Genomic DNA, 27,732 nt, shown 5'->3' on the forward strand with positions numbered 1-27,732 from the left:
CCAATCAGGGCCACCTCACTTTTTGGTATTTGTTTTCTAACTATAACTGTTGTAAAATCCAGAACTCAGTATGACTTTCAGGAGAGTAGCTTTGCTGGGATTAACTCAGTCTAGCTGACTTCTGAACTCCTGTATTTAGGTGCCTGTTCTTGCACCTCTGAAGCCCTAAAGTCAAGGTGATTCTAGAAGAGGTCTTGGAGGAATAAATGTACCCTGACTCATGCTGGACTCCCAGCTCTGAATGCCCTTTGTGTGCACTCTGAAATCCAGTGATTTCTGCCTAGTAAAACCTTGCTGCAGCCAAGAAAAATCTGCCTTCTCTACCTTCTTTTTGGATTTACCGTGTTGCTAAGGATCCCTGCTTTCACTTTTGTGTTTTGTACAGATCACAAGGATGGAAAGGTCTCTCTCTCTCTCTCTCTCTCTCTCTCTTCTGCCATATTGGGGAGAGGTCCCTCTAGCACACTAGAATTAAATTCCCTCCGGACATCACGTGTCTGTGCTGTTTGGCTCTGTTATTACTAGCATAATTTTTATTGGACATCTTCTGTGTTACATTTTCTATGTATAAAATGTCTATTGAAAAAAAGGATGTTGACTAATCTGAACAGATCCTGTTCACCTTCTTTCACTACCTCACAGGGAAGATATTCTCCATAGCCTTCAATATCTATTTCCCTGTTGAGGCCATCCTAAAATTTGCCCACCTAATTTTAGTGTAGATCTTCAGTGTAAAGTTTTACATGTTGGTGAGAGGAATGCTGTATATTTGATAGTCTTCTGTAGCTAAGGATCATATAGAGAAATCAGTACCATATTATTGCAATACAGATTTAGTAAGCTACAACAGAAATGAATGAGCTAGAAGATATTTATCTATTGATACATTCTTTTATACTGCTTAAAATCTTAAAATCTCAACGCAGTTCACAACAATATGAGGGGCAAAAACTACAGGTAAGTATTATTTATAAAATTGGGCCAGTGACACAACGGGTTTAGACTCAGAGATTAGACTCCTAATCTTATGGGGCAGTATCCAATTTGGCACTAGCACTAACATAAATGATAGTGTGCTAGCATAAGCAACCTCTTGTGCAACACCAAGAGCATTTGCTGGAGCAACAGTTTTCCCCTGAAAACCCATCATGCCAGTGCACACTATTGGCATTGTGCTACAGGTTGCTTACATGAGCACAATGTAATTTACGTTAGTGCTAGTCCTGAATTGGATACTGATCATGGTATTTTATTTTTCAAATTGTTATCTGCATTTTGGCCTGTTCACTCTCCTAACTGACACTAGATGTCACCTTTTCTCACTAATGGGCAATTATGAATAATTTCTGAAGATTTTAAGGAAGACTCTTCCCTTTAGTTTCTACCTTGTTTGTCTTTTACTTGTTACTTAGCAAGTTAGTTTTGCTTTGCAGAGAGAGACATCATCAGTGTGCTCAAGATATGTTAGCATAGCAAATTTAGATAAATTTTCATCAAGCAGATTCAGCTGACTGATTTTTCCCCACTCTGTGTGATGGAATTCACATAGCCTTAGGTCATCTGGAAGGGTTCTAAAAGTAACAGACACTGACCTGGTTCACATGTAACAACAGCCCATGATTTAAACAACCCATGGTTTATTGTTGGGTTAACTGCTGGTTGTTGAGCCACTAAACAGCCCTGCACTCTGGGTTCACACATCATGCTCAGCAACCTACAAACAGGCTGACTGCAGGTTGTTGATTAAAAGCTAAAATAGCTGGCACACTGCAGGCAGTGCCCTTGCTCTCTCCCACTTGTTTAACCCGTGGGCTGTCATTATGTTCAAACTGGCTCACTATGATGGTTTCTGTACTTTTAAGTACAGTAAAACCAGTGGAGCCAGGCATATATTGGACTCATTCATATGACCCAGTTCTATGTGGATTACTGACCAATATTAATATATATTATGGGACCATAACCATGATGTGCAATTGTTGAGATTCTACATTGGCACATAGAATCATGTGCCTCTCCTTTCCCTTCCCACATCAAAGAGGCCTCCTCCTCCTTCTCCTTTTTTTGGTAATTATTAGCATTGTTACAACACTTCTGTCAGTTGACTTCCAGTTATTTTAAGTCTAGGACTTAAAATAACTGGACTAAGACTGTTCAGCATGAAACATCCTTGGCTTGAAAAAGTCATTGTTACATCCATCTGGAAGCACAAGCACTTTGATTTTGCTCATTCCCTTGTGGGTTTCCAAAGATAACTAAGAAAGAAATCTTTAGTCACTTCTATCAGCTTTCATTTTTTGACAGTTAACTCACACATGAGAAGCCACAGAACCAAACTCTCCACAACTAAGTAAGTGTGGTGTGCTCATTGTTTATTGTATGGTTCTTGGACCTTTTGCTGTCCTTTATAAAAGGATAAAAAAAACATGCATTGAGCAGCATTAACACAAATGCCTTCACAAGGAACTAATTAATTGGGCCCTTAAATGTGAAGTAAATCAGTACAGAAAATATGGAATGGAAAATATGGAGTCCATTCCGACACCCATTTTACCACACCAAGTGTGTGGTAAAACCCTCTTTACTACCTGGCAGGTAGATAGATAACTAGGCTACCTCGATACTTTGGTTGTGTGCCTGAATGTATTATTTCTGCCAGACAGCTTCGTTACTTCAGTTCCAAAAATAGTGCAAGCATTCTCAAGTTATGTGAAACTACTTTCCCATTTTACTTATTGTCAGATTCTAGCCACCCTTCATGGATGAACATCTGTCCCATTACAATAAATACCAAGACGGTATTGAGGGTCGGGATACCAAGAGTATATTTCTGTTATTCTAGCATTAAGTAGCAATGTTTGCACAGTATAACATATAACACCTAATGTGGGATTGAATTCCAAGAGGAAAATAATGAAGACCTTGGCTGAAACAAGCTAAACACATGACACTACTGCAAATAACTAAAAGAATCTGAATAATTGAACCCCATGCAAAGATATCCTGTTAAAATATAACAAGAATGCTGCATACCCATACAGATCACAATATATTAAAAAGTGATCTTTGATCAGGCTTGTAGTTAAAAAATAAACCTTATTGTTCACATTTTTCAAATTCTTTTTTTTTTACAAAAAAATGCTTATAGTTCAAATCGACTTAATGGAAAAGTAAATGAACTATCCCAGCCCAATAGTTGTTTCCAGAATTAAGGTAAGATTCTCTCTTAAGCACTTTTAAGCACCATAGATTTCAATGGTAGAGGAACCAGGCAATCCTATGGTTCCAGCAAGCTTATGGCAAGCTTACATCAGCGTAACACCAGTGTAACTTATAGTCAGGATCCTATAAAGCCTGAACTCAAAAGCTGAGATGAAAGCAAAAGCACAACCCCACCACTGCCACAGGATAAAGCAACCCATCAGCTATATCCCCAGCATCCATGCCAGCACTGCTATTCCCACCAATCCCAGAGGGGCATCCCAAAGATGCTCACAAATCAACCTGGCACAGAGGGAGCCAATCCACACATAGTGATGGGGAAAAGCCCCCATTACACACACAAACATAGCACATCAGAAACAGACACAACAGCACCCTTCACTGCAGGAGCCACTGTGGCACAGGCAGCAAGAACACACCAGCCATGGGTAAGAGCGCTCTCATAAGAGCGTACGTAAGGGCACACAGCCATGTCTACTCTGTGATGGTGATGACAGTGAAGAAGCAGCCCTTCTCTTCCAGTATTGTTTTCCCAGTGAGTTGTCCAGTTCAGCTTTCCTGTGTGATTCAAGGCCTACTACAGCTTGACCCATGAGGAGATGTGGAAGACCATCAGAAGCACACTGTGGCATGTTTGCAAGACACTTTGAGGTTCAATTTGCTTGCATCCATCTCAACTTGGTCACCCTGATGGATCCTAAAGCCACCCAAGAACTTTATGTTATAGGGTGCATACAAATGCCAACAAACAAACAAAGCTCCCTTTCCAGGGTATCTGGACTCTGGAGTACAGGATTGCACCCTTAAGCATATCCTTTGGCTCCAGCTTAACTTTGGCTGGATCATACCTTTAGGGGCTTTAAAACTAAAGACCCCAATTATGCTATCCATTCAACTGAAGTGAAAATAAATAACTTCAAGGATTCTTGAGATTCCTCCAGAGGAAGACAGATTTTGCCCCCTCTTTCAAAGGCGAATCTGCTGTCCTTACACTCCAACAGAAAGATGCTGAATATCTGTGGAATGCCACCAGGAATCCCTGCGTCTCTCCTCTGTCTTGCAATTATATGTCTGGTTTAACAGAACCATAGACACTGAGGACACCAAAAGGCCAACCTGTCCTATTTTCTTCTGTGATGTGGAACCTTCCAATCCCCAGGGCCAGCATCAAAGATAGGAAGGGCCCCTGGACTTGCTCCTCCTCTTCACCATTGCAACCTGCTTGTTCACCTGCCTACTTGCTCACTGGAGTAGATGCCACTGCCTACTTGCTCATTGGCTCTCTGCCTGTCAAGCAAGCATGTGGTGGTAGAAATGATGAGAAAGAGGAGGAGGAGCAATAGCAGCTAGTGACAATGGTGGTGAGAAGCAGACTCACTGAGAGAGGGGGCCCATTGAGTTTGCCTTGCCCTAAAACCTGGAGCTGGCATTGCCAATCCCTACTCCAGATCAACCCAAACAATCCTGATCACAGTTCAGCACAGTGAAAGAACAGGTGCATTGCAGTAAGCTACCTGCTAAGCAAATATGTATTTATTGCATTTATATCTCGCCTTTTTTCCTCTTGCAAGGAACCCAAGGCGGCTTACACCGTCCTCCTCCTCTCTATTTTATCCTCACAACAACAACCCTGTGAGGTGGGTTGGGCTGAGAGTCTGTGACTGGCCCAAAGTCACCCAGGGAGCTTCCATGGCTGAGTGGGGACTAGAACATGGATCTCCCAGCTCCCAGTCCAACTCCAACTCTCACCACTACATCACACTGGCTCTCACCAAATATTTCCAGATGAATCAAGCAAGCAAGTTAAACCATACACTTGGGGAAAGCAATATATATAAGCAATCACAGTGAGTGATCCTAAGTAAAAAAAAAAAACCCACAAAAAACAAAATTTATGAGAGTCTTTGGAAGTCTATTTTCATCCATGCTAGGGAGGAACAGCCAAAAGCCCAGGTTCCACTGGATGTTCACTGAGAGTTAATTGCAGAAAGTTGCTGTACAAGCTACCATATGGTTATTTATTCATCCTATTGAATTATATAAAAATAAAATAATTAAGGGAAATAGCTGCAGTTTTTCCTATGCAATATTACTACACTGAATTCAAGGGTTTTCACTTCCAACTTGTACAGAGCAGCTTGGAATAATCTCTGGGATGGAGAACATATCTTACATGGAAGACAGAGGCTGGCGCTCTGAGGTTGGTTGCCTGAGAACTGACCTTCCCCTCCTCCTGCACTGCCTCATAGGCAGTGCAGAATGGCCCTGTGCTCCGTGCTCCTCTTCTGAGCATGGAGCAGCAAAACCAGGGCATTCCTAGAAGCATTCTGGGGTGGGGAAGTTGGAAATCCAGTACGACACATCCAACGTGTCATCCAGCAGCCGCTTCCCCCTCTCCGCCTTCCCGCGGCTAGACAGCAGAAATCGGCTGCCTGGCTGCAAATGCAGGGCAGCTGAAGAGCAGAGGGATGATCCCCTCCGCGCTTCTCCTGCCCTGCATTGGATCCTCTCTGAGTTCAGAGGCAGCCGCCGATCCTGGTAGGATTGCTCCCTTAATTAATGTGTTTTAAAAACCAAACAACCCTGAGGTCTAAGATCACCTTAGTAGGCATGCCAAGTTTCAGGTATTTAGACTTCACAGTCTTGGTGCTATGGTGCAGACAGACAGACAGACAAACACACATCCACTTTTATAACAGATAACTGCTGGAAAACAGGATCAGAGGTTGGTGTGTGGTTTAAACTTGAAATGTGGAATGGTATCCTGAGCATGCTCACCATTTTTCATTCTTCAAGTCAAATATCACATTGTTGGCATGTTTTATGCTTCTTCTGGTTCCTGTTAAAATGGGTGTGGGGACTGAACTGGTATTTGAACTTCAAAATTAAGAAGAAGGTGTCCTGTAATTCATCTCAATATCTCAATGTTCACTAGAATTATAGTATTACAAACAAACAGAAAATGAAATAGGTGAGATAAATCAAAGGCCTCACTTAATTTGGTCAGTTAGGTCAGAACTACATGTTACAAGGGTAACATGGAGTTACGGCTCTTTATTTCCCTCATAATGCTGATTCAGGGCTCAACAATATTTGTAGTAAAGAACCAGTGGGCAGGAGGGGTATACTTCAGCCCTCCCCAACCTGTCTGATCTCCCCTGAAAATGTCTCTGCTCTCCTGGTCATTTTTAAACATTTCCCTCAAACTGAACTCTGAAATTGGAAATAAATTGTCTATGGGGCAGGCGGATGGCCTCAGGGGGACATTTGCAGGGAAAAGCAGGGGGCACGGGATAGACTTCCCTCCAACCTACCAATTCTGTCCTGCAAGCCCTTCATTTACATTATTACATTATCAGCATGGGTTTGGGATAACATGTAATTCTGCCCTCTCTGTGATAATCCACAAAAATGCCTCTTATTTTCTTTTCCCATCCTCTGAATGAGCCTGAATACAGACACTGGAAGAGCATCTCTTCATGATGAAATGAAAACTTGGTGAAATTTATTATTTATTAAAACACTTAGGGTGCAATCCTATTCAGAGAGGCGGCCACTTCCGAACTTGGAGGCAACCGCCTATCCAATGCAGGGCAGGAGAAGCATGGAGGGGATCGTTCCCTCAGCGCTTCTCCTGCCCTCCATTTTTGGCTAAACAGCTGATTGCGGCTGTCTAGCCATGGGAGGGCAGAGCAGGGGAGGTGGCTGCTATACATTGGATGTGTTGTACAGGCATTTCTGCCCCCCCCCTGCCCCGGAACACCCCCCCCCCCGAATGCCCCTTTTCGGCCGCGCCGTACTCCTCTTATGAGCGTGGAGGATGGGGCTGTTCCACACTGCCTCCGAGGCAGCACGGAAGTGAGGGGAGGTCAGCTCCGAGGTTGGTTCCTGGAAAACCAGATATCCTATGGCTGTCTAGCCACTGTCTAGTGGCCATAGGATTGCTCCATTTGATTTAAATCTTTCCATGCCTGCTTTCTACATACAACATTACGAGGGGAGAAGTATGGATATTTTCTGAAAACATTTTTTCCAAGCCTTCCACACTTAAGCAATATTAACTGTATTATTTTATACCTGTATCCTTACCTTTTGTACCTTTTTAGAGCTGGCTTCATCGAAACTTGATAATCTTTAAGGTGCCACAAGACTCTTTATTGTTTTTGCTACAGCAGACTAACATGGCTACCCATCTGGAAATTTCTGTCTTTTGTCACTGTATTAAAATAGTTTCCAAAACATAATCACTGTGATTATAAACAGTCATCATAATCTTGTGCCTATAACGCCTATGACAGCTATGCCCTCTCATAACGTTAACATATGATTATAATCATTTAGCATTTGCTGAAACATTTTAGATTTTCTACATTTCTCTAACTAGAAAAGGAGCTATGGTGATATTTTCTGTATATCTAATTTTCAGCGCAAACGTTCACAATGAGAGCTTTTTTTTTTTTTAACTTCCCTGTTACCGTTTTGTCTGAACATCCAGGCAGCTACAGTTTGTGCCTGTTTCTAGACAGGAACTTTCTGCTGTTGTTGTTGTTGTTCAGTCGTTCAGTCGTGTCCGACTCTTCGTGACCCCATGGGCCATAGCACGCCAGGCCTTCCTGTCCTGCGCTCTCTCCCGGAGCGTGCTCAAGTTCATATTCATTGCATCCGTGATGCTATCTAGCCATCTCATCCTCTGCCGTCCCCTTCTCCTTTTGCCTTCAGTCTTTCCCAGCATCAGGGTCTTTTCCAGAACTTTCTGCTACAACACTACATATCTAATCTCCTTGCTAGCCACTGTTTTTGACAATTCCAGTCATGTATTGCTGAGTGATAATCATATCCCAAAGAAACCTGGCTCTGTCACATGAATTTAGCAAACCAGTGTTCTTAATCACTTCTGTTTCAACATAATATCAGTTTGAATGGCAGTCACTCATAGATACAGTTTACTTTATATTCAGTGAGCCAGCCACGCTGGAGCTAAAACAAATGCAAAAGAAAACATTTGAAGAACAAATGTAAATTGCATGGTGTGCAACAAATGTAGTTGAAATTTGACTTCTGTGCTTATCAATGTAAGAAATGTATCCAACTTCATATTTGTGATTTTTCATAATTTGTGATTTTTCATTTTAGCACTGTACTGTAGCATAATGTTTGAGAAGTGACTATTTCAAGAATAAACTACAATTTGGCTTTCAGTGCAGTTCATTTTCTAAAAAGCAGGTACTTTGTTTCTTATCAGAAGGCCATAAATTATCACGGCAAAGACCTTAACAAGCTTTAAAAGGAGCTCCTATGATATCATGTGATCGTTTTGCTTTGTAAAGATGGAGGGGTGGGGGTTGGATCAAGATTTAGTGTGTGCAACTGAGCTGGTGGAAGCAGACTTCCCCACTTTCTCCTCCCCACAGCAGCTCCTCCAGCTCCCCCAAAATGCTATACAGATGGTCGGGGGCCATGGTGAATGGGGTATGCTGTGGTGCAGGGAGGAATCCCTGAAAACTGGGTGGAGACACCTTTCATAAGCAGATCTCCACTCTGGGAAGGTGCATCAGCCTGATTTTCAGAGATCCCCCACTTTCACCCACACCACAGCCTAACCCATTCACACCCTCATAGCTCATTTTTAGAAAATTGTGAGCTATGTCACATGAAGCTAAGGGCATACAAAATGATGGACACATGGTAGCCACTTTATTCTCTGCGGTAGTCTGTAGCATACAACAACCAAAGTTTGTAGTAGGGTGAAGAGAATTCCTCAATCCACATAATGAGCTGTTGTGGCACACAATTTTTTTTTAAAAATACAGACAACAGTCATGAGAAGCAATTCAACATCTTCCACAGATGCTTAAACTAAGGTGGTAAAATGCTAAAGACGTGTGCTTTAGTAATAATGGATTATGAGTGATTGTGAGATTCTAACAACACTTGGGATGAACTGACAGATAGAGGAAACAAGCTATGGTTGAAAAGGCGGCAATAGATTTACTGTTTTATAGAAAAAAATTATAAGCTGACTTTCAGGGTAGAGCCTTCCAAAGTGGCTCACAACAACATTTTAAACCACAAAACACAATTAAAAAAACAATGATAAAATCAAAATTAACAAAACCAGTTAGCACACTATATAGACATAATTAGAAAAGGGATTGAGAATAAAACTTCCAATATCATGCTGTCCCTATACAAATCTATGGTGCAACCACACTTGGAATACTGTGTACAGTTCTGGTCACCACACCTAAAAAAAGACATTGTAGAGCTGGAAAAGGTGCAGAAAAGGGCAACTAAAATGATCAAGGGGGTGCTGCATCTCCCATGTGAGAGAAGGTTATAACAGCTGGGATTGTTTAGCTTGGAAAAAAAGGAGGGTAAGGGGAGACATGATAGAGGCCTACAAAATTATGCATGGTGTGAAGAATGTGGATAGGGAGACATTTTTCTCCTTCTCTCAAAATACTAGAACCTGGGGTCATCCCCTGAAGCTGACTGGTGGGAGATTCAAGACAGATAAAAGGAAGGACTTCTTCACACAGCGCATAGTTAAACTATGGCATTCGCTACCACAGGATGTTGTGATGGCCACAAATTTGGATGGCTTTAAAAGGGGGTTGGACAAATTCCTGGAGGAAAAGGCTATCAATGGCTACTAGTCTTGATGGCTATGTGCTACCTCCAGTACCAGAGGTAGTGATCCTATGTACACCAGTTGCTGGGGAACATGGGTGGGAGGGTGCTGTTGCTCTCATGCCCTGCTTGTGGGTTCCCGGTCAACAGCTGGTTGGCCACTGTGTGAACAGAATGCTGGACTAGATGGGCCCTTGGTCTGATCCAGCATGGCTCTTCTTATGTTCTTATACACAACAGCAGCCAATGAAGTCCTAACTCAATTGTATGCCAAGATACGTCTTTTGGGACCATTTGAAGGCCTGTAATGATGGGGCTTTGTGAACATCAAATGGAGGTTTGGAACAGACTTCCACAAATGGGGGCCACTACTGAGAAGTGTCCACCAGCCTAGTTGCTTTGATAGGCCAACACACAAGCAGAGCCTCAGGTGTTGATCTCAGAGGCAGGTTGGTATGAACGAAGGCAGATCGGAAGAAATGGTTGTCATTAGATTTAGGCTTGATGAGGGAGAGCCATCACTGAGATGTGGATGGGCTTATTAATGTCTATGGAAAGTGGATTAGGGACAGGATCTGGGAGAGAGCTGGAGAGGGAGAGGGGAGGTCACCCCAGGTAGAAGCCTTTGGGGTGAGTGGGTGAGGCGGTTGGGGCAAAAGTGCCTGCAGGGAAGATGGCGGCGATGATGACACAACACTCGGCTGGGGGACACAGAGGCCAAATCATGTCACGTCAATACGAGTCCATCATGGCGACGCTGTCGCCCTCTTGCGCATGTATACTTCACAGCCTACACAATGACATCTGTTGCAGTATTTTGGGTAGTACGGAATAAAAAGCAGGCAAGCGGTATACGGATTGCCTAACGCGCCCCAACATTTATCAGCGCGCTTCAGTACCGGTAAAAAGCACTGCCGCAGATCTAGCCAGGGCGAGGTCAGTCACTGCAGGAGAAGCTGTGGTGGGAAGGGAGTAGTAACGAAGGCAGCGTGGGGCGGGCTGGAGAAGGGCGCGGGGCGAGGGGAGAATGAACCCATCTTCCCCGTGCCGGGGCTGTCTGTCACCGTGAAACACCTTGGCGTGCCGCGATGTGACAGCGGGGGAAAGTCAGTGGGTCTGCGGAATGCCGCGAGAGAGGGCGCGGCGGCGGCGGCGCTCGCTGCTCGGGGCCACCCTCCGCGCCCTCCGTCGTCCTACAGGGGAGAAGCCGGGGGCTCCGAAGGTGGCTGCGGCTGCCAGAGAGCGAGGGAGGCCGTGAGGGGAGGCGCGGGAGGCGGCGCCCCCCCCCTCCCCCGTGGTCGCCTCTCCCTCAGGGGGCAGAGCCGGCTGGGAGCAGCCCGGGCCTTTCCCGCCGCGGCTGCTGCGGCGGCGCCGCCGCTGCAGTACCACGAGCCGCCGCCGCCGCCGCCACGCCCCGCTCAGGGCTGTCATCGGGCGCACGGAGACGAGCCGGGAGCGGCGGGCGCGCTGGGCCGGCGGCGCCTCCTCTCCCGTGTGCACCTGGCCGGGGCTCCGGGCGTCGAGGGGGAGAGCGGCGCGAGCGGCGCGGCAGCCGGGCTGGTGGCCGGCGGCGCGGCAAGGAGCGGAGGCGGAGATGCCCGCGGCGGGGCTCGCGGCTCGCCGTGGCTGGGGAGGTCCCCCGGCCGGAGCGCCGCGGGGGCGTGTGGCGATGGGGCCTCGCCGCTGCCCTTAGCGGCCGGTAGGTGCGAGACGCAGCGGGCAGCCGGCGACCCTGGACCCCATCCATGCCCTTCGCCCAGGAGCTCCGCCATGGGGAGTCGCTTCTGGCGCCTTGTGTTGCTGGGCTGCTCTGCCGTGGCTGCAGGTTGGTGCCCCCGAGCTGGGCGGCGGGTGTCTGTCTGTCTGTCTCTGTGGGGGGCGGGAGGTGTCTTTCTTCCTCGTATCTTCTCCCTCTGGGCCCCCTTCAGTTATTTGCAGGACTGTTGTTAGTCAAATCGCATTTGTTTTGAAGAACTGCTCCCGGCGACCAAAGTTAAGGTGCGGTTAAACCCTGGAGTTCCCCGCACGCGCGCGCGCGCGCGCACACACACACCCCGCGCATCCCACTCCTCGCCTCGAACAGAGCTGCAGGGTTTGGGTGCCTGTCAGCAAGCGAAGAACTGTCTCTTGTTACCCGCAAAAGGGTTCCTAGTCTAAACTCAGATCAGGAGCGCCTCCCCCCCCCGCCTTTTTAAATGCCTCCGAGGGAAATGAGATAACAACATTCGCTTTCCAAACAGTTGATGGCCCTTCAGTGACTTCAGAAGAAAGTGTTAAGAAGTCAAGTGCAGTGCAACAGAGATAGAAAGACAAACTTCAAAACGGGTGGGGAGAAAACACGGTCTTATTCCAACTAGCTAAAATTGGCTATTTTATACATACCACCCACATACACACCAAAAGCCCAGACCTTTTCTGCACATGACTGCGAGAGCATGATCTTGGGAAATGCAAATTTAAAAGCACCGAACATGGGGACATCATACGCTACACTGTGATTATTGCCTTTGTATTTTTCCTTCCACGCTGGAAAAATGATAAACTATAGAGTAATGAAACACCAAAGAGTCTTCAGCACCTTCCAAGAGTAACGCATTTATTATGGCATATAAACTTTCCCCACTGGTGCAATCTCATCTCATTCAACGTAAGAATGCAACAGTATGAGCAATAATAAATAATAACTGGTATCTATGAGAAACTATTTGACATTTTCTTTGGTAGAATCAGATGTCCAAGGTAAATACTGGAAATTACTGGGTTTTGTTTTTTTAAAACGAAATATAATGGGTTGGAGCCATACTAAGTCATTCTTTAGTCCCATTGAAATCAGTGGGATGTAAGTTAGTCACGCCTAACTTGTCCTACTGATTTCAGTAGGACTATGAAACTCACCAGGTGACTTCGGGCCAGTCACTGACTCTCAGCCTAATCTGCCTCACAAAGTTGTTGTGAGGATAAAAGGGAGAGGAGGTGGACCATGTTAGTTGCTTTGGGTTCCTTGCAAGAGGAAAAATTGTGGGATATAAATGTAAAAATAAATAAATACACACATAAGATGTAACCTAGTATGGATCGAACACACTGACAATTTCTAAAATATATGAGGGGATAATTACATTCTGCAATGAGTTTGAGCATGTAGATACTAAATAAATGCCCTAATAGGCCTGAATTCACAGGATGTGAGGACAGTGTATGCCCTTTTCACCTATGCCAAGTCATGAAAGTCGCATGCTGGCAATTTGTCTGTAGAAGCTGTGTGAATTATTGCTTAAAAGTTTGAGAAATTAAACTAAGATAAGAAAGCAACCTTCCTGCAGCCACGTTGCTTTGAACTATTTTTCCCTACAACCGCTAGGCAAGACAAAGACCATATAACACCTTGCAGGAAATAATAATGTCCCAGCATGCAGAGAAGTATTTTTTTTTAAAAATTACATGTATTTTATTTACTGTAATTTATTCACATCTTAATCTGGGGGCACTCTGAAACACCTACATTCTTTTTGACTGCTAGTATTGTTTATGCACAAGAAAAGAGACTGCAGAACTACAATGTGATGTAAACCTGGACTGATCCTAACTGTCATCCCATAGTGTCTGCACTATTGTCCTTCTGACAAAAGAATGTCTTCCCTAATGTGAATGGACCTAAGGCAAGGAGAAGATGGAATACAAAGCAAAAATATAACATTCATTCACACCCTTATGGAATGGATGCTTATTGGCTCCTGGATTCCTAGACTGGTGTGCAGCAGATAGGACAGGGCTTACATTTTCCACCTGTTTAAAGTCTTCTGGCTAACTTCTATTAATCACTAAATATTCCAGTTTTAGCAACTGTCAATGCAGAGGGGGAGATACAGTTTCAGTACTGGGGAGAGGATAGGGATTATCAATGTATTAGTAAATGATATTTCTGTTTCTTAGTAAAACAGTCACTAAGTTTCCCGTCACAGTAGCTAGTGATGGGAAAAGCAGCCTGTTTCACAGAGAAATGTTAAAAGCTTTGCAGATTATTAAATGTGAATACCAAGCCATATAAATGAATTAATGTAATATTTACAGTGTATCTAGTGTTTAAACCTATTTATTTTTAACCACATTATTCACTTTTAATATGGATGTCGTACAGGTGATTGGTAAAATAGTGAATGAAATATTGCAAAGGCAAGTAACGTTTGGCTGAAAAATACTTTAACAGGAAGCATACAATTTAGCCCTGAATGTTTTACAGGTGAGTCATGCTGTACCTTGTGCGCTCTTGTCCAATACTACAGATTTCTGTTCAGCGGTATGTATAGTATATAGGCTGGGAGGTAGTGTTCAGTTAACCATAAATATTAAGAGAGAGAGAAAAAGAGAGCTAGAGAGAGAGAAAGAGGAAGGGCACCTCTCTGAGAACAGAAAATGCCTTTAATAAACCTGTGATTGGCAGTGTAAAAAATACTTATTTTCTAAGCTGGCAGTTTGCAATGTTCTAGTGATAGATAGTACAATGCCAGAAAAATGTCACATTATACAAAGTGGAGTTGCCTGTATCTTTCACTCAAATTTTCTTCCTTGTACTACACTTAAGACCAGATTTGCACAGCAATGTCAAATGCCATGAAAAATATATTGCATCATATTAAGCGAAAACGGTTCCTACATGCAAACTTCTCTTTGACTGCATGGCAATGAAACCCACTATCACCTAAGAAGCCAAATAGAAGATTCTAAGAGGACCTGAAGTAAATGGGAATATGTGTATAATGGAAAAATACTACATTTTCCTGATACAACGAGAATCTGATTCAGAATCCTTTGGGAGATTTCAGTATCATTTGGGGGGAGGAAGAGACTGATTCTGCACATCTGCAAACTTTTCTTTGTTGCAATAAGGGTTAAGTGTTTGGCTTTCAAAGCCAAAGCCGAGATTCTCAAAAAGTTAAATTGTATCCAGGACTGCACATTGTATGTAGTACCTGTTCAGACTGTAGAATATACATGAGGTTTTTTTTACTTGAGTTGTAAGAGACAGGGTTTTTTTTTTCCTACTGCAGATTTTTGTTTTAATAAAAGAACACTATAAAACATAATGGAGAAAGTTGCTGCAATAAACATTCACCTGTTTATTTAGCAGCTAACTGACTACATTGCATAATGAGACGGAAGAATCATAGCAGCCAGCATATAAATTAGGCCAAACCATGACAGGTCTAGCTGATAAGACACATGATAATAACTTATTTCCTTACTTCTCAGGAGAGCTGTGCAGATTAGTTAATGTTTGTACAGCACTTTGAAAAGGGCTCAGTGTTATTATGTGACTTTTGCAGTTATATTTATTTACTTTTCTTGGCATAAGTGTGCTCTATGCATTTGAGCTGGGGTGGGCCCATTTTGCTCTTCAGTCTAATGATGTAGTATATTTATATCCTGATCCTTAACACCTCTACTTTGATGACATATGATGGGGCATTTATGTCAGTTGTTTTTGTCAGGTCCAGTATTTTATTGTAACTGTTTTAGCTGTTTAAATTGTTTCCATTTTGTATGATAGAGATTTTATATGTTGTTTTTAATATCTTGTATTGTGGTGTGTGATTTTTGTGAACTGCCCAGAGAGCTTCAGCTATTGGGCGGTATGGAAATATATGAACTAACTAACTAAATAATAATACTTAGAAGTAGGTCCCATTTCTTTCGAGTGAATAATGCATGTATATTTAGGAGAAGAGTCATAAAATGAACGAGACCCAAGAGGAAGGGGGTTAGAGGTACGGGGTCTACAGGATGATGAAAGGGGGTGCAGTTGCCTCCTCTCCCCAATAAGCGCTAAACTCCAGATTCCCAGCTTTTTTTTTTTTTTTAAAGCAAGTCTCCAGCCCATGTAGGACCTGATATATGAAGCAAAATGTGCAGCCACTATTCTGCCCATTTGTTTTGTGAGAAACTAGTCTGCTTCACCTTTTAGTGTTTTTAGCTAATAAGTGAAGTCAAAGTAATGGTTAACACGCCCACTATCTGGGTATGTTAACCCTTCTGGATGTGTTAAGACTTTCTGGAGTCTTCCCTGTTATGAAGTAATTGCAGCCTCACAAAAACAATTTAGAAATCCAGGAGTTTAATGTTGTCCAGTTAGGGCAGTAGCCTGTCTACCAAAAAACAAAAGGTAGCAGCAAAGACAGGAGTTCATGATCTTTCTAACTCAAGTCTTGTTATTAATTTTTTTTCTGAGTTTATAAACATTAAAAAATATCTTGACAATGTGTGCAGATAAAGTTCATCATTATTATCCCCATACTGCAGGAGGCAGGGCTGTGGCTGAGGAAGTGTGGGTTACACCAGTTCTGCAAAGTAGCCCGCTATCGTTATTATTCCCATTTTGCAGAGGGAGGGGTTGTTAGAGTAGGGTAATACAACTTTGCAGTGTAGTCCAGTGTTGTTATCCAGTATCCTGGTGTGCCTGTGTTTTAGGGAAATGTAGATAGGGCTGAGACGTTGATTGTAGCAGAGGTGCAATTTACTAAAGACGAGAGGGGGTTGTTTGTGAGTATATAGTTTTAAGTTTTATTGCCAGTTTTAGCTGTTGCAGGATGCCCACGTGGAGCCTCTCCCCATCTCTCTCTTAGTGCAGGCCTTGGAGTTGAGACAGTGTGCCATGCAGTTCCTCAGAAGTTACTGCTTTCTCATGTATTATAGTAATAAATAATCCTATTGCAAGGATTATTGTGTGAATCTGAATCTATTATGTGTTGTCTGCAGCGCAGAGCCTGTGGACTGCAAGCGGACAGCCCGCCCCCCCAGCCCTTATATTAAACATGCCCTTCATCTGTATAATGGTCAAAGGCCATTACAGGGGGTGAAAGGAGTCAGGGAAAGAACTGAGGGGCTCCGCTGTAGATGGAAAGACATCATTCAGACACCAGGTCTGAATGATGTATTTCCATCTACATCTATCTATCCACTGAGAAACAACAGAGGAGTAGACCTGGTATTAAAAAACGATCAGAGGCCAGGTCTACCTATCTTGGTAGCCATGGTGTCCAGGCCTTGTCATTGCTTAGTCACCAGATCTACCAGAAATGGTGGATCTGTTCTCTGATGCTATCAGGACTTTTTAAAAATGTGCAACCATACATAAAATTTGCAGTTCCAGAGAAAAAAAGCAACTCCAAAAGAACATTGCCGCAGGTCAAAATTCAAGCCATGCAAAGTTGTATTGTTAGCTGACATAAAAAGTGGCTGATAACAATGTGAAAAGTAAAGTGAGTAGTCCAGGCTCCTCTACAACCCTAAACTCTGGTCAAGCATACCCATTTCTGCTCCGAGTGCGAAAGATACTCCCCACAAGTTTGACTGCTATTGTCTAGAACTGCCTTCCCCAACGTGGTGCCTTCCAAATGTTTTGGGCTTCAACTCCCATCAGCTCCAGCCAGCATGGCCAATGGTCAGGAATGCTGGGAGTTGTAGTCCAAAACATCTGGAGGAAGACTGCTCTAGAGAGCACTCACCAATGTTTCCAAGATGAAGGAAATCATTCTGGGTAAGTCATGTGAATTCGTCAATGTTATATCAGGGGCAGCTACCCATGCTGGCTACAACTGAGAGTTGTAGGATTTTTTTTCTCTGTCTAAACATGCATAGGATTGCATCCTTAGTTATTCACTTCTAAATGATCCATACCCGTTCATGGATCATTTAATGACTTATTCATCAAGAATCTATGATTCGCCACTCAAGAAAAATGGCTGCCTAAGGCATGGGATATTAGATGATCTGGACACTTCCTGTGCTTTTGAGATGGGTTTGAGGCCCTCTTGTTAAATATGTTTTGGTAGTTATAGCTGGGGAGTGAAGAAAGAGTGTTCATGTGTGGCAAATAGTCTTATGTGGAATTTGTCAATACTTCTGCCTGCAAGAGCCTATGGGAAGTAATCCATTTACACTGTGAGCAGCCTGGTTCAAGAGCTTTGTAGACACACCGTTCTTAATACCAACACATTATATAGCACATTTCAAGTGTTCAAAGTGTTTCACATAAATTATCTCAGTAATCCTTAAAGCAACCTTATGAAGTAGGTCAGTATCATTATCCCCGTATTACCGATATAGAGTGGGCATGTCCTGAGGCTGTGAGTGTAAAAGCTTGCCAAAGGTCTTATACCCTGTGTAGGTCAAGCCAGAATTGAACTCTGCCTTCTTTTATGAGAGATTATGAGAAAGTCAGCATTTTCACTGTGATTGGCTGCAGTTGGTGGATAGTAATTTGTGCTTATTTTTTAATTATTACACTTTTTCTCACTTAGGATTGAGCAGCATTGTTGGAGCTGGGTCCCACTGTGAAAAAGCATGCAATCCTCGAATGGGAAACCTAGGGTATGGACGTAAATTATGGACAGATACAAAGTGCGGGGCCAACTCCACAGATTTTTACTGTTCCTACAGCGAGAATATAGACCGCACATGCACATGGCCTAAGTGTAGCAAATGCAACTCTATGCATTCCCATCGGGCTCACCCTCCCTCTGCCATGGTTGATTCTTCCTTCAAGTTGCCATACACATGGTGGCAATCAGCACAGGGGGTGCACAGGGAAAAGATCCAACTAAACTTGGAAACTGAGTTTTATTTCACTCACTTAATCATGGTGTTCAAGTCACCAAGACCAGCAGCCATGGTCTTGGAGAGATCTCAGGATTTTGGGAAAACATGGAAGCCTTACAAATATTTTTCGGCTAACTGCTCAGCAACCTTTGGGCTGGATGATGACATAACCAAGAAAGGAGCAATTTGCACTTCAAGATACTCTGGTCATTTCCCCTGCACAGGAGGAGAGGTGAGTTCATTAAGATATCAAAGCCTACAAACACCTAAAAGTTGATTTTAGATTTATCTATGCACCTGACTCCGACTCCTCCTCTTCTTTTTACAATAAGTGCAATCCTGCATTTTAAAATAAAATCTTTTTAGTTTTAAGAAAGATGTCAGACACTGCACTGACATCTAACATTCTAGGGTTTAATTTTTTATTTTCCTATATTTTGTAGTGTCATTCCTGTTATAACTAATGGAAAGCTAATTGGTAAAGCCTTGTTTACATGTTAGATTTCAGGGTCCAATGTTTGGAAACCTTGGGGACTATGTGCTGTTTGCTTTCTTTGTGTGTACAGATGATTAAGAAAGCATAGTTAGCTGTGTATTTTATTATAGCTCTTTACCAATGATACCCATTTGTTTTTATACTAATGATTGATGAGAAAATTATCAATAGACAAGGAGATTGCTTTGTCTTCTGCAACAAAGAAACAACCTAAAACTGGCAAGTGGAGCCACAGATGTCAAGTTCTGCATGTCATGCCTACAATGCCTCACATGGCCCAGCTGTGCCATGAACCTTCTGGGTTTTCCTACCTATACTGTCCTCCATTCTAAATCCCTTTCTGGCAACTGATACTGGCAGCCATGCTGAGATCAGCTGTTCTTTGCTGCAGCAACAACTCCATTGTGAGTAGAGGAGCAGAAAGGAGCAGAATGTCTTGACTGAAGGACTTCTCCCAACTGGGCAATAGGTGTGAGTTTATAGGTACAACCTACTACATCTGTGCCTGGTTGGTTGCAGAAAGATTTGACACCAAGGCTCCTTCATTATCCCTGGAATGCTGTCACAGTGTGCCGGTTTGCACATAATGCTAAGCCATCCTGGAAGACGGCTTCCAAACAACCACTATGGGTTGGTTGTTTGCTTGCCAACCCGTTACTCCTGACAGATGATTGGGCAAGTGGCAACTCACCATGTCTTGTTTCCCCCTCGGTCCTCCAGCCTGCTCTCTGCACATATCCCAGAGTCCTTTGCAGCACAACCCATCTCATCTCCTCATTCCAGTCCCCTCTCATTCATATTTCTAGCCTTTTTTGGAGCACTTACTTCATTTGCTACCTTTAAAAAATTATATTTTCAGTGCCTCAGAACTGCACAAAATGGGATCATGTTGTTTTTTTTTTACTATTTTCCTCAAGTGCGCAAGAGTGCAGACTCAACTGTCCACTATGTGTAGTGTTGCTTTGTCAATTTTCTTGTATGTTTTGGCTGTCAAGAGTAGGTAACATACAAGGAAATTGACAAGGCAAGTCTACATTTAAGCTAATTTGTGCAGAGTTGCAAAGGACTAGGAGAGAAATAATACTAATACAAAGGAGGAGCTCTTTAGCACAATTCAGAAGCACGGAAAAAGGAAAGAAAATGTGAATGAAGTAAGTGCACCAAAGGGGAGGGAGACAATATCTCCCAGTTGGCAATGTAATCCTCTCTCTTTGAAGTCTTGAACTGACACTTCTCAGTGTCATCCCCCCTTCAACAATTCCCCAAATCTCCAGCTAGTCCAGAAATGGGAGTTATTGATTCCCCTCTGCCTTTTCGCAGCTTCTTTTTGGAGCAGTTACTGCAGATGTGCAAATTTCCCCTCTATTTACTTCCCAGCCTTTACATTTGCACAACTATTTCCAACAGCTTTTTTTTTAAATAAAACTTTAGAGGATGGCTGAATGGGTCAGAGCAAATGGGGTGCTCCCTCAGAAGTACTTACACCCCACATGGGGCCCCATTCAGTCTGACCCATGCACCCACCGTCTAAGTTTTGGGGGGGGGGTTTAAACTGTCAGGGAGATTGCGCAAATCTGCAATTTGCAGCAGTATCTGCTCTAAAAAGGAGCAGCAAAAAGGCAGATGTCCCACTAAGCCACACTGACACTAACATGGCTCATAAACCACCATGACTTATTGTGACACGTGAATCAAGTGACCATGCCCAACATGAGGGGCAGAGCAGCACCACTGACTGTTTCTGGGCTCGTAGTAGTAGCAGCTTTAAGCCCCTCATCTGTGCCCATACAGGATTTCATAGGCTCCATCCCAGTTATTTTGCACAGGCAGAGATGTGTATACTGCATGATCCTGCAATCACACTGCACTAGCTCATGAATTAGTAACTGGGAAGGATTTCAACATGCTGAGAACATCAGTTTCAATTTTTAAACAGCAGATTTCTAGCTCTTGGAGCTCTAAAGATAAGGCCTGAAGAACATTTATTTCTAGGCCTAATGAGTTTCAGAAATCCTTCCTCAGGAGTACAATTTCAACAATGATCCACCAATGCAAGGGACACTCCAATGACTCCTATTGGATTTCCTGAGGAAGGATTTCTGAAATGTATTGGGCCTATAAATAAATCTTATTTTGGTATCTGAAGTTTCTCTTTCTTTTTTCTCTGTTTATGGTGCCATCCCATTTTTATTGTTGATAAATTTCAAAAGCCAGTGCAGGAGGAGATTTCTAAGAGTCAGAGTATTCTGCATAGCTATTTGCCCCTTCTCATGACAAGCAGAAGTAAAATATATTATGAAAAGTTAGCAAATGTGTATGCAAATCAGCATGATTTATACCCATTGCACAACTCAATGTTTATTGTTGTAGAATGTTGATTTGTAGCATCTGCAGTTCTCAGTCTGCATGGTAAGTCTTCATCGTTAGACTACTTGGTTTATCGCATCAGCAGTAACTGGGGAGGTGGGGTAAGGAGGGTGTTGAGTTGCTGGGCCCTCTCCCCTCACCCTTGTTAATACTTCAGACTGTGGACAAAATGTAGACTCGACGATGTGACAATAGATAACCCAGTCCTCTGCCTCATTATGATCCCCACTGTAAAGATATCTGTGGTGAGTGACAAGAAGGGCAAGGCTCCCTGTCTGCTAACTGTTATAAGGGCAGAGACACAACTGAAATCATTCATTTATCACAGCATTTATTGAACAATATTAGTGAGTTAGTTATGCCACCACTTTTACAGGCATAACATTTGCCATTATTGCAGGCCAGACTGACCCCAGAGTGAACATCAGATTTTGACTGATCTCCATTCCTTCTTCTCCATGACTGCAACTCTGCCCAGTTTTTCTCTTTGTGCCGGTGCAAGGGTATGGTTATGCTGGCACAGTGGGTGTAAGTCAGGGATCATGTGGTCTTCTGCTGCAAGAAAATACGCATTAAAAATGTCAACATTATTTCAAAATTTCAAGAAGTGTCGAATACAGGGGCTTGGAGATTAGGCAGATTGTGTATTAAAGTTCACTAAATTCTAACACGACTAGTATTTATTTGCAAAGCAATAACAGAAACATTCTGGTGACCAGATGGCAGGACTGAAGATTTTGCAAACATCACATTTAATTTATTACAGCTTGCTACACTCAAGCAATTACTCGTAACTGCCAACAGCAACATGTATCCAATATTAAACAACACCAGAACATGAGCTGTTTTGAATTATGGAGGGCTTACTCCTACTCATAGTAGTTCCGAATTTCAGGTATCTAGAAACAGCCATTCAAGTTAAACCTGCAGTTATCACAGAGTATCCAACTAAGAAAGGTATACTGTGAATAACAGCAGCAGCAGCAGCAGCAGCTACATTTTCCAAATATTATTTCAGGTGCTAAAAATGAATCTACAACAAATAACTGAGGATGAGTTCAAGGCAATAACAGCAAACCTGTAAGTCCATATGCCAGCCCACTTTCTCCTTGTTACAATTATCTGGATTTATATATAAGGGTCAGAAAATTGGTATGAAGATAAGAACAAAAAGAATCATAGCCAGGATATAGAGTACCTGTTTATTATTTTTGCAATAAATGAAAGGGAACCAAGAATGAAAGCACCAAAGTCATCCTAACGGTTTGAGTTTCTTGGTTCCAGAGCAGTAAAAAAATCAGAGCCTACCACGACTGTCTCAAGGTATTTTGGTGCCCTAGGCAAGGTATAATTCCCTGCCACCACCTCGTTCCCACTATTAGTTCCTGAACAGCATGAAATGGGTTCATGAGGGGAAAGCATGGGTTTCCTTGGATATTGATATCTTCTATTTTTATTTTCTTTTTTTAATATTGCAACATTTATCATTGTCACTGTACTGTAAGGTGCTTTAACATTTGTTGGGAACACAGGATATGCATCCTTTAAACCAGTGGTCTTTAACATGTATAGACCCAAGACCCACCTCTGATTCCCAACATGCAACATGGGAGCCACGTTCACATTTTCACCTTTTGCTTATCTGGAGAGGGCGGGGAGAGAATCTACAGTCACACAAAAGCACTTCTTTGGACGCACGTTCTCCTGTTCCACAAACAACTTCCACTGTGGTCCTATGCCCTCATTGGCTGCACACCCTGCAATGTCAGATAGCTGACTGGTTCAGCTCACAGCCTCTCACAGTAGGGAAACTATTGTGATTTAAAATGGCATGTGACAGCAGCCTGGACAGGCCAATACAGTGCTTTCGTTTACTTGCTTGGCCACTATTCCTGTTGCCTGCCTGGGGGTCATTTAGCACCCTGGATCTCTTGGTGCCCTAGGTGACCGCCCACTAAGCCTCCCCCTAGAACAGTCCTGAAGTCTACATTTGAACATTGGAGCCTTTATCTCCTGAGTTTATTCAACTATAAAAGGAACATTAGTAACCAATTCCTCATGTATAAAAAGAGTATAATTGTATCACATCTTGCAAGTCCTGAACAAGTAAAGTTCTTGTGGAAATGACAGAAATGTAAGATTAGGTGATCCCTGGCTGGAGTTAGAGGAATTTTTGTGTCATGCTAAATATGACAGAGTTGATCATGGTAAATATAACAAAATGACGAACTGAGTCATGTTGCTGCTGGCAAGTATGTTCAGAAGGCTCCAAAATCTCTAGCTTACAAATGTATAGCACTTGAGATGTATAAGCACTTGTCTTATACATGTATAAGATGTATAAGCACTTGTCTGCACAGGTGCATTTGCATGAACATAGCACCCTCTGTGGCCTGCCCGCATGCTTCGCACCAAAGCATGAAGTTGGTGGATTGCTATAAGACACAGATACAATCACGGGTGCACTCACATGACTAAACACTGCATTCCTTATGCATCCTGGCTTTTGAAGCATAAAGTACTTCTTAACCCCTCCTTCTGCTTCCTGCCATTTTGGAACAGCAGACATGGAAAATGGAGATATGATCTGAATGAAGCAGACAAGTTACAGCGGCAGGACCAGATCTATTGAAAGTAGCTCCACTTTTATCACGAGCTCATGGAGTGACATGAAGTAATAACTTTGGGCTGCAGATTCCAGAGGATGCCTTTTCCAGCCTGCTTGTGTTTGTGCCAGGGCTACAGGTCAGGTGAAAGACTGTCATTTTGACTTTATGTTTCAGGTACACTACTTGAAGGAGGTCAGAGTCAGCTTTTAATTCACTGAAAGGCTAGACCTAGCAAGAAGGAAACTAAGAAAACATATCAGAACCTAGACCATCTTTTCCTTAAAAAGCGGGGTAGGGACAGGAAAGCACAACTAAAATGATCAAGGAGCTGGAGCAGAATGCTCATAACTGCATCTCCTCTGTTTTCTCTTCTACATGAACAATGATCTGATGCTAACACAAACAGTGCAGTATAGGGCTCAAAGGAGATTTTAGCTTCCTGAGTATCATCTTTAGCCACAACACCACACCAGATCTCTCCGGTTGTGGTGGAGATTTTGCTGCCTTCTGTCCATGGATTTTCTGGCATGTCTTTAGCTTGGTAGTGAACACAGTCAACTAATGTGAATTAGCATTCTGATGAACATATATTTGTATTACAAATATGACTGAAGAGTCACATTTATTTATTTACAATATTTGTATACAGCTCCATATCTAAAACAGATTTCAGAGTGGTGAACATAAAAGGTAAAATACTAAAAGAATAAAGAAAATTAAAACACCATATTAAAATTATGCTTTTAAAAAACATAATGCCAATAAAAACTGTGGCTGGTCAGTGAAGGAATGCCTCCTGGAACAGTGCTGTTTTTAGGAGGCGCCAGAAACAACACAGTGTTGGTGACTGCCCGACCTCCAGGGGCAGGGACTTTCAAAGAAAGGCGGCCACCACACTGAAGGCTCTTCTCCTGGTGGACTCCAATTAGGCCATAGGTCCATGTGGAACCACCAGGAGCATGCCGTCTGATGACTTCAGTGACCAGGCAGGTTGATAAGGGAGAAGGTGCTCTCTCAGGTATCCTGATCCCAAGTTGTTTAGGGCTTTGTACACTAGTACTAAAACCTTAAACTTGGCCCAGTAGCAAATAGGCAGCCAGTACAGTTCCCTCGGCAATGGAGTAGCATGCTGAAAAGGGGCAGCTTCCGACAACAGCCGAGCTGCTGCGCTCTGCGCTAGCTCCAGCTTCTGGAGCAGCCTTAAGGGCAGCCCCACATAGAGTGCATTGCAGTAATCCAGTCTTGAGGTTACTAGCACCTGTACCACTGTGACCAAGCTATCCCTGTCCAGGAGAGGCCATAGTTGGTGAACCAGCTGAAGCTGGTAAAAGGCATTCCAAGCCACCATGGCCACTTGGGCCTCCAGCGACAGTGATGGATCTAGGAGTGCCCCCAAACTACAGAGGGAGTGCAACCCCATCCAGAACAGGCAATGAGCCTATCTCTTGGACTCAGGTACCACTCACCCATAGGGCTTCTGTCTTGCCAGGATTCAATTTCATTTTTTAGTCCCTCATCCAGCCCATTACTGAGTTCAGACACTGGTCTAGGACATGCACAGCCTTTCCTGATTCAGATGTCATAGAGAGATAGAGCTGTGTGTCATTGGTGTGCTGATGGCACTTGGCTCCAGATCCCCTAATGACTGCTCCCTGTGGCTTCACAGAGATGTTAAATAACATTGGGGACAAGATAGTACCCTGCAGAACCCCATAGCTCAATTGCCAAGGGGCCAAGGAATGGTCACCCAATGTTACTGTCTGAAATCAGCCCTGCAGGTAAGACCAGAACCACTGTAACACAGTGCCTCCGATATCCATCCCATGGAGTTGATCCAGGGGGATACCATGGTTGATGGTATCAAAAGCCAATAAGAGATAGAGCAGGATTAACAGGGTTGCACTCCCCCTGCCCCTCTCTCAATAAAGGTCATCCACCAGGGCAACCAAGGCTGATTCAGTCCCGTAACCAGGACGAAAGCCAGATTGGAAACCCACATACTTTAAACTTTACTTTATACTTTAAACCAGCCTAAAATCCCACATTTAAAATGGGGCTTTCTGCTTCTGTGTTAAATGCAGGATCATGACGGACTCCCTTTACATGTGCTTCCTTCCCCCTTCCTTTCCCCCCTTATCGGAGTCTTCCATATGTTTCATTACACAGCTACTAGATTGTTGTGGGTTTTCCTCTTTTCTTGAGGGAACTGAAGTGCTGTAATTTGATAGCTCATTATCTCCAATCTTTAAAAAAATTCAATAAAGGTAATTTAGTGCGGGAGATGCCCTGAAGGTTCACAACGTCATCTAGAGGACCTGCAAACTTCTGAGTAACCAATCTCAATAGCAGGATAAAAGCTCCGTGTGAAGAAGCCCTATGTGTGAATCTTGCCTAAGATGATGAGCTGAGATATACCTGGTTCAAATCCCACTCCAGCCATAAACTCACTAGTTATCCTTAGGCAATCCATTATCTCTCCGTCCCCACATCTGAGATATGAACTAAATTATAGACTCCCATTTTACTGAAAGGCACTCATTCCAGGCTGTGATGGCTACAAACAAATCTATAATGATTTACAACAGTAAGAGAATAATGCTACATCCCATTGAACAAGAGAAACTCAGGTAAGCAAAAGTCAAGTATCCAAACTGGGATTTCAGCCAAGTCACTGAGAATAATAGATTTACTCTCGTGGAAAGTACCTTGGAATGTTTAATGACCGCAATAAGTTAGGCTCTTGGCTCAACATCTCATCACAAACACGTTGCTTGGAAACTAGTTCAATTGTCAGAAAAAGTATACTATACTTATTGATCTGCAAGGAGAAATTCCTGCAACACCCTATCTCGTTTTGAGGTGGCCTTTAACCTGATCTTGTATAGGTTTCAAGTAATCAAGTTATAAGTAGTCCATTCAGCCTGCTGTTTTTGCGTAAGGACATTAAACTGTTAGAATCTCTGCCCTGCCCCTTGATGATGTTCCAATAGCAAGATCATGGACCAGATGCAGACCTTCAGACTAGCATGGTGAGGTACGGGAGAGCCCACATGGTGGGACGTGTGGAAATCTGTGGTCAAATCTACAAAATTCATACTTGTCTTGCGTGGGAAATACTGCTACAACCTGTTTGAGTAAAGGAAGCTGTCTGGCCATTACCTGAATGAAGCCATTGGCCAGTTACCTGAATGAAGTCAATCTGGTTGGCTATATAGCACTATAGTGTGTCTGCTGTATGTGTGTCGCCTTTCCCAGTAACTCTCCTGGGCTCAAACCTGAAGGTTCTTGTAGACTGTGGCTCCATATAGGGCTCATTCAGTACTCAGTTATATAGGGGTGTACGAAACCCCACTTACCTGGCTCTACCGGGTTCCGCTGGGGGGGGAGGTGCTCTGTGCCTCCCCCCGGAATCCTCGAAAGCTGGCTGTGGTCCACGGCGGCTCTGCGGAGCAGCCGTCCAGGCCCAGGCCAGGGCCGTCCGCAGCCGGATTTCCAGCCGCGGAGGGCTCTGGGTAAGGAAAAACAAACAAACAAACAAGCGCGTACACAAATGGCGGCGGCTACGGCCGCCGCCATTTGCGTTCCTTATTTTTCTTCGTCTTAGTCTACGTAAATATTTACGTAGACTAAGACAAAGAAAAATAAGGAACGCAATATTTACGTAGACTAAATATTTACGTAGACTAAGACAAAGAAAAATAAGGAACGCAAATGGCGGCCGTAGCCGCCGCCATTTGCGTAAGCCTTTTTTTTTTTTTTTTACCCAGACGTTTTAGGCTACATAAAAACTTATGTAGCCTATCATGTCTGGGT

General features: G+C 43.4%; 1 protein-coding gene and 1 long non-coding RNA gene across 5 annotated transcripts in view; one reads left to right on the forward strand and one right to left on the reverse strand.

The window, feature by feature from the left end:
- Positions 1-27,732, reverse strand: part of LOC146339792 (uncharacterized) — a 110,467-nt gene that overhangs the window by 27,558 nt on the left and 55,177 nt on the right. The window contains exon 5 of one of the 3 annotated variants that reach the window (XR_014784358.1): positions 21,618-21,865. The exons of 1 other annotated variant lie outside the window; for it this stretch is intronic. This is a non-coding gene — a long non-coding RNA (uncharacterized LOC146339792). Of the gene's footprint in view, positions 1-21,617; positions 21,866-27,732 lie in introns of those variants that run through there. One more of the 3 variants, XR_014784359.1, reaches the window with a different exon arrangement.
- Positions 11,218-27,732, forward strand: part of NTN4 (netrin 4) — a 68,346-nt gene continuing 51,831 nt past the window's right edge. Inside the window, exons 1-2 of one of the 2 annotated variants that reach the window (XM_084810226.1) lie at positions 11,218-11,677; positions 18,150-18,679. In XM_084810226.1, the coding sequence (XP_084666352.1) occupies positions 11,623-11,677; positions 18,150-18,679 (585 nt within the window). In that variant the 5' untranslated portion in view covers positions 11,218-11,622. The remainder of the gene's footprint in view (positions 11,678-18,149; positions 18,680-27,732) is intronic. The other variant, XM_084810227.1, reaches the window with a different exon arrangement.

This window comes from Heloderma suspectum, chromosome 7, assembly GCF_057233095.1.
Source record: "Heloderma suspectum isolate Gila_16-S chromosome 7, 16-S_ref, whole genome shotgun sequence".
In the NCBI taxonomy this organism is placed as follows: Eukaryota; Metazoa; Chordata; class Lepidosauria; order Squamata; family Helodermatidae; genus Heloderma; species Heloderma suspectum.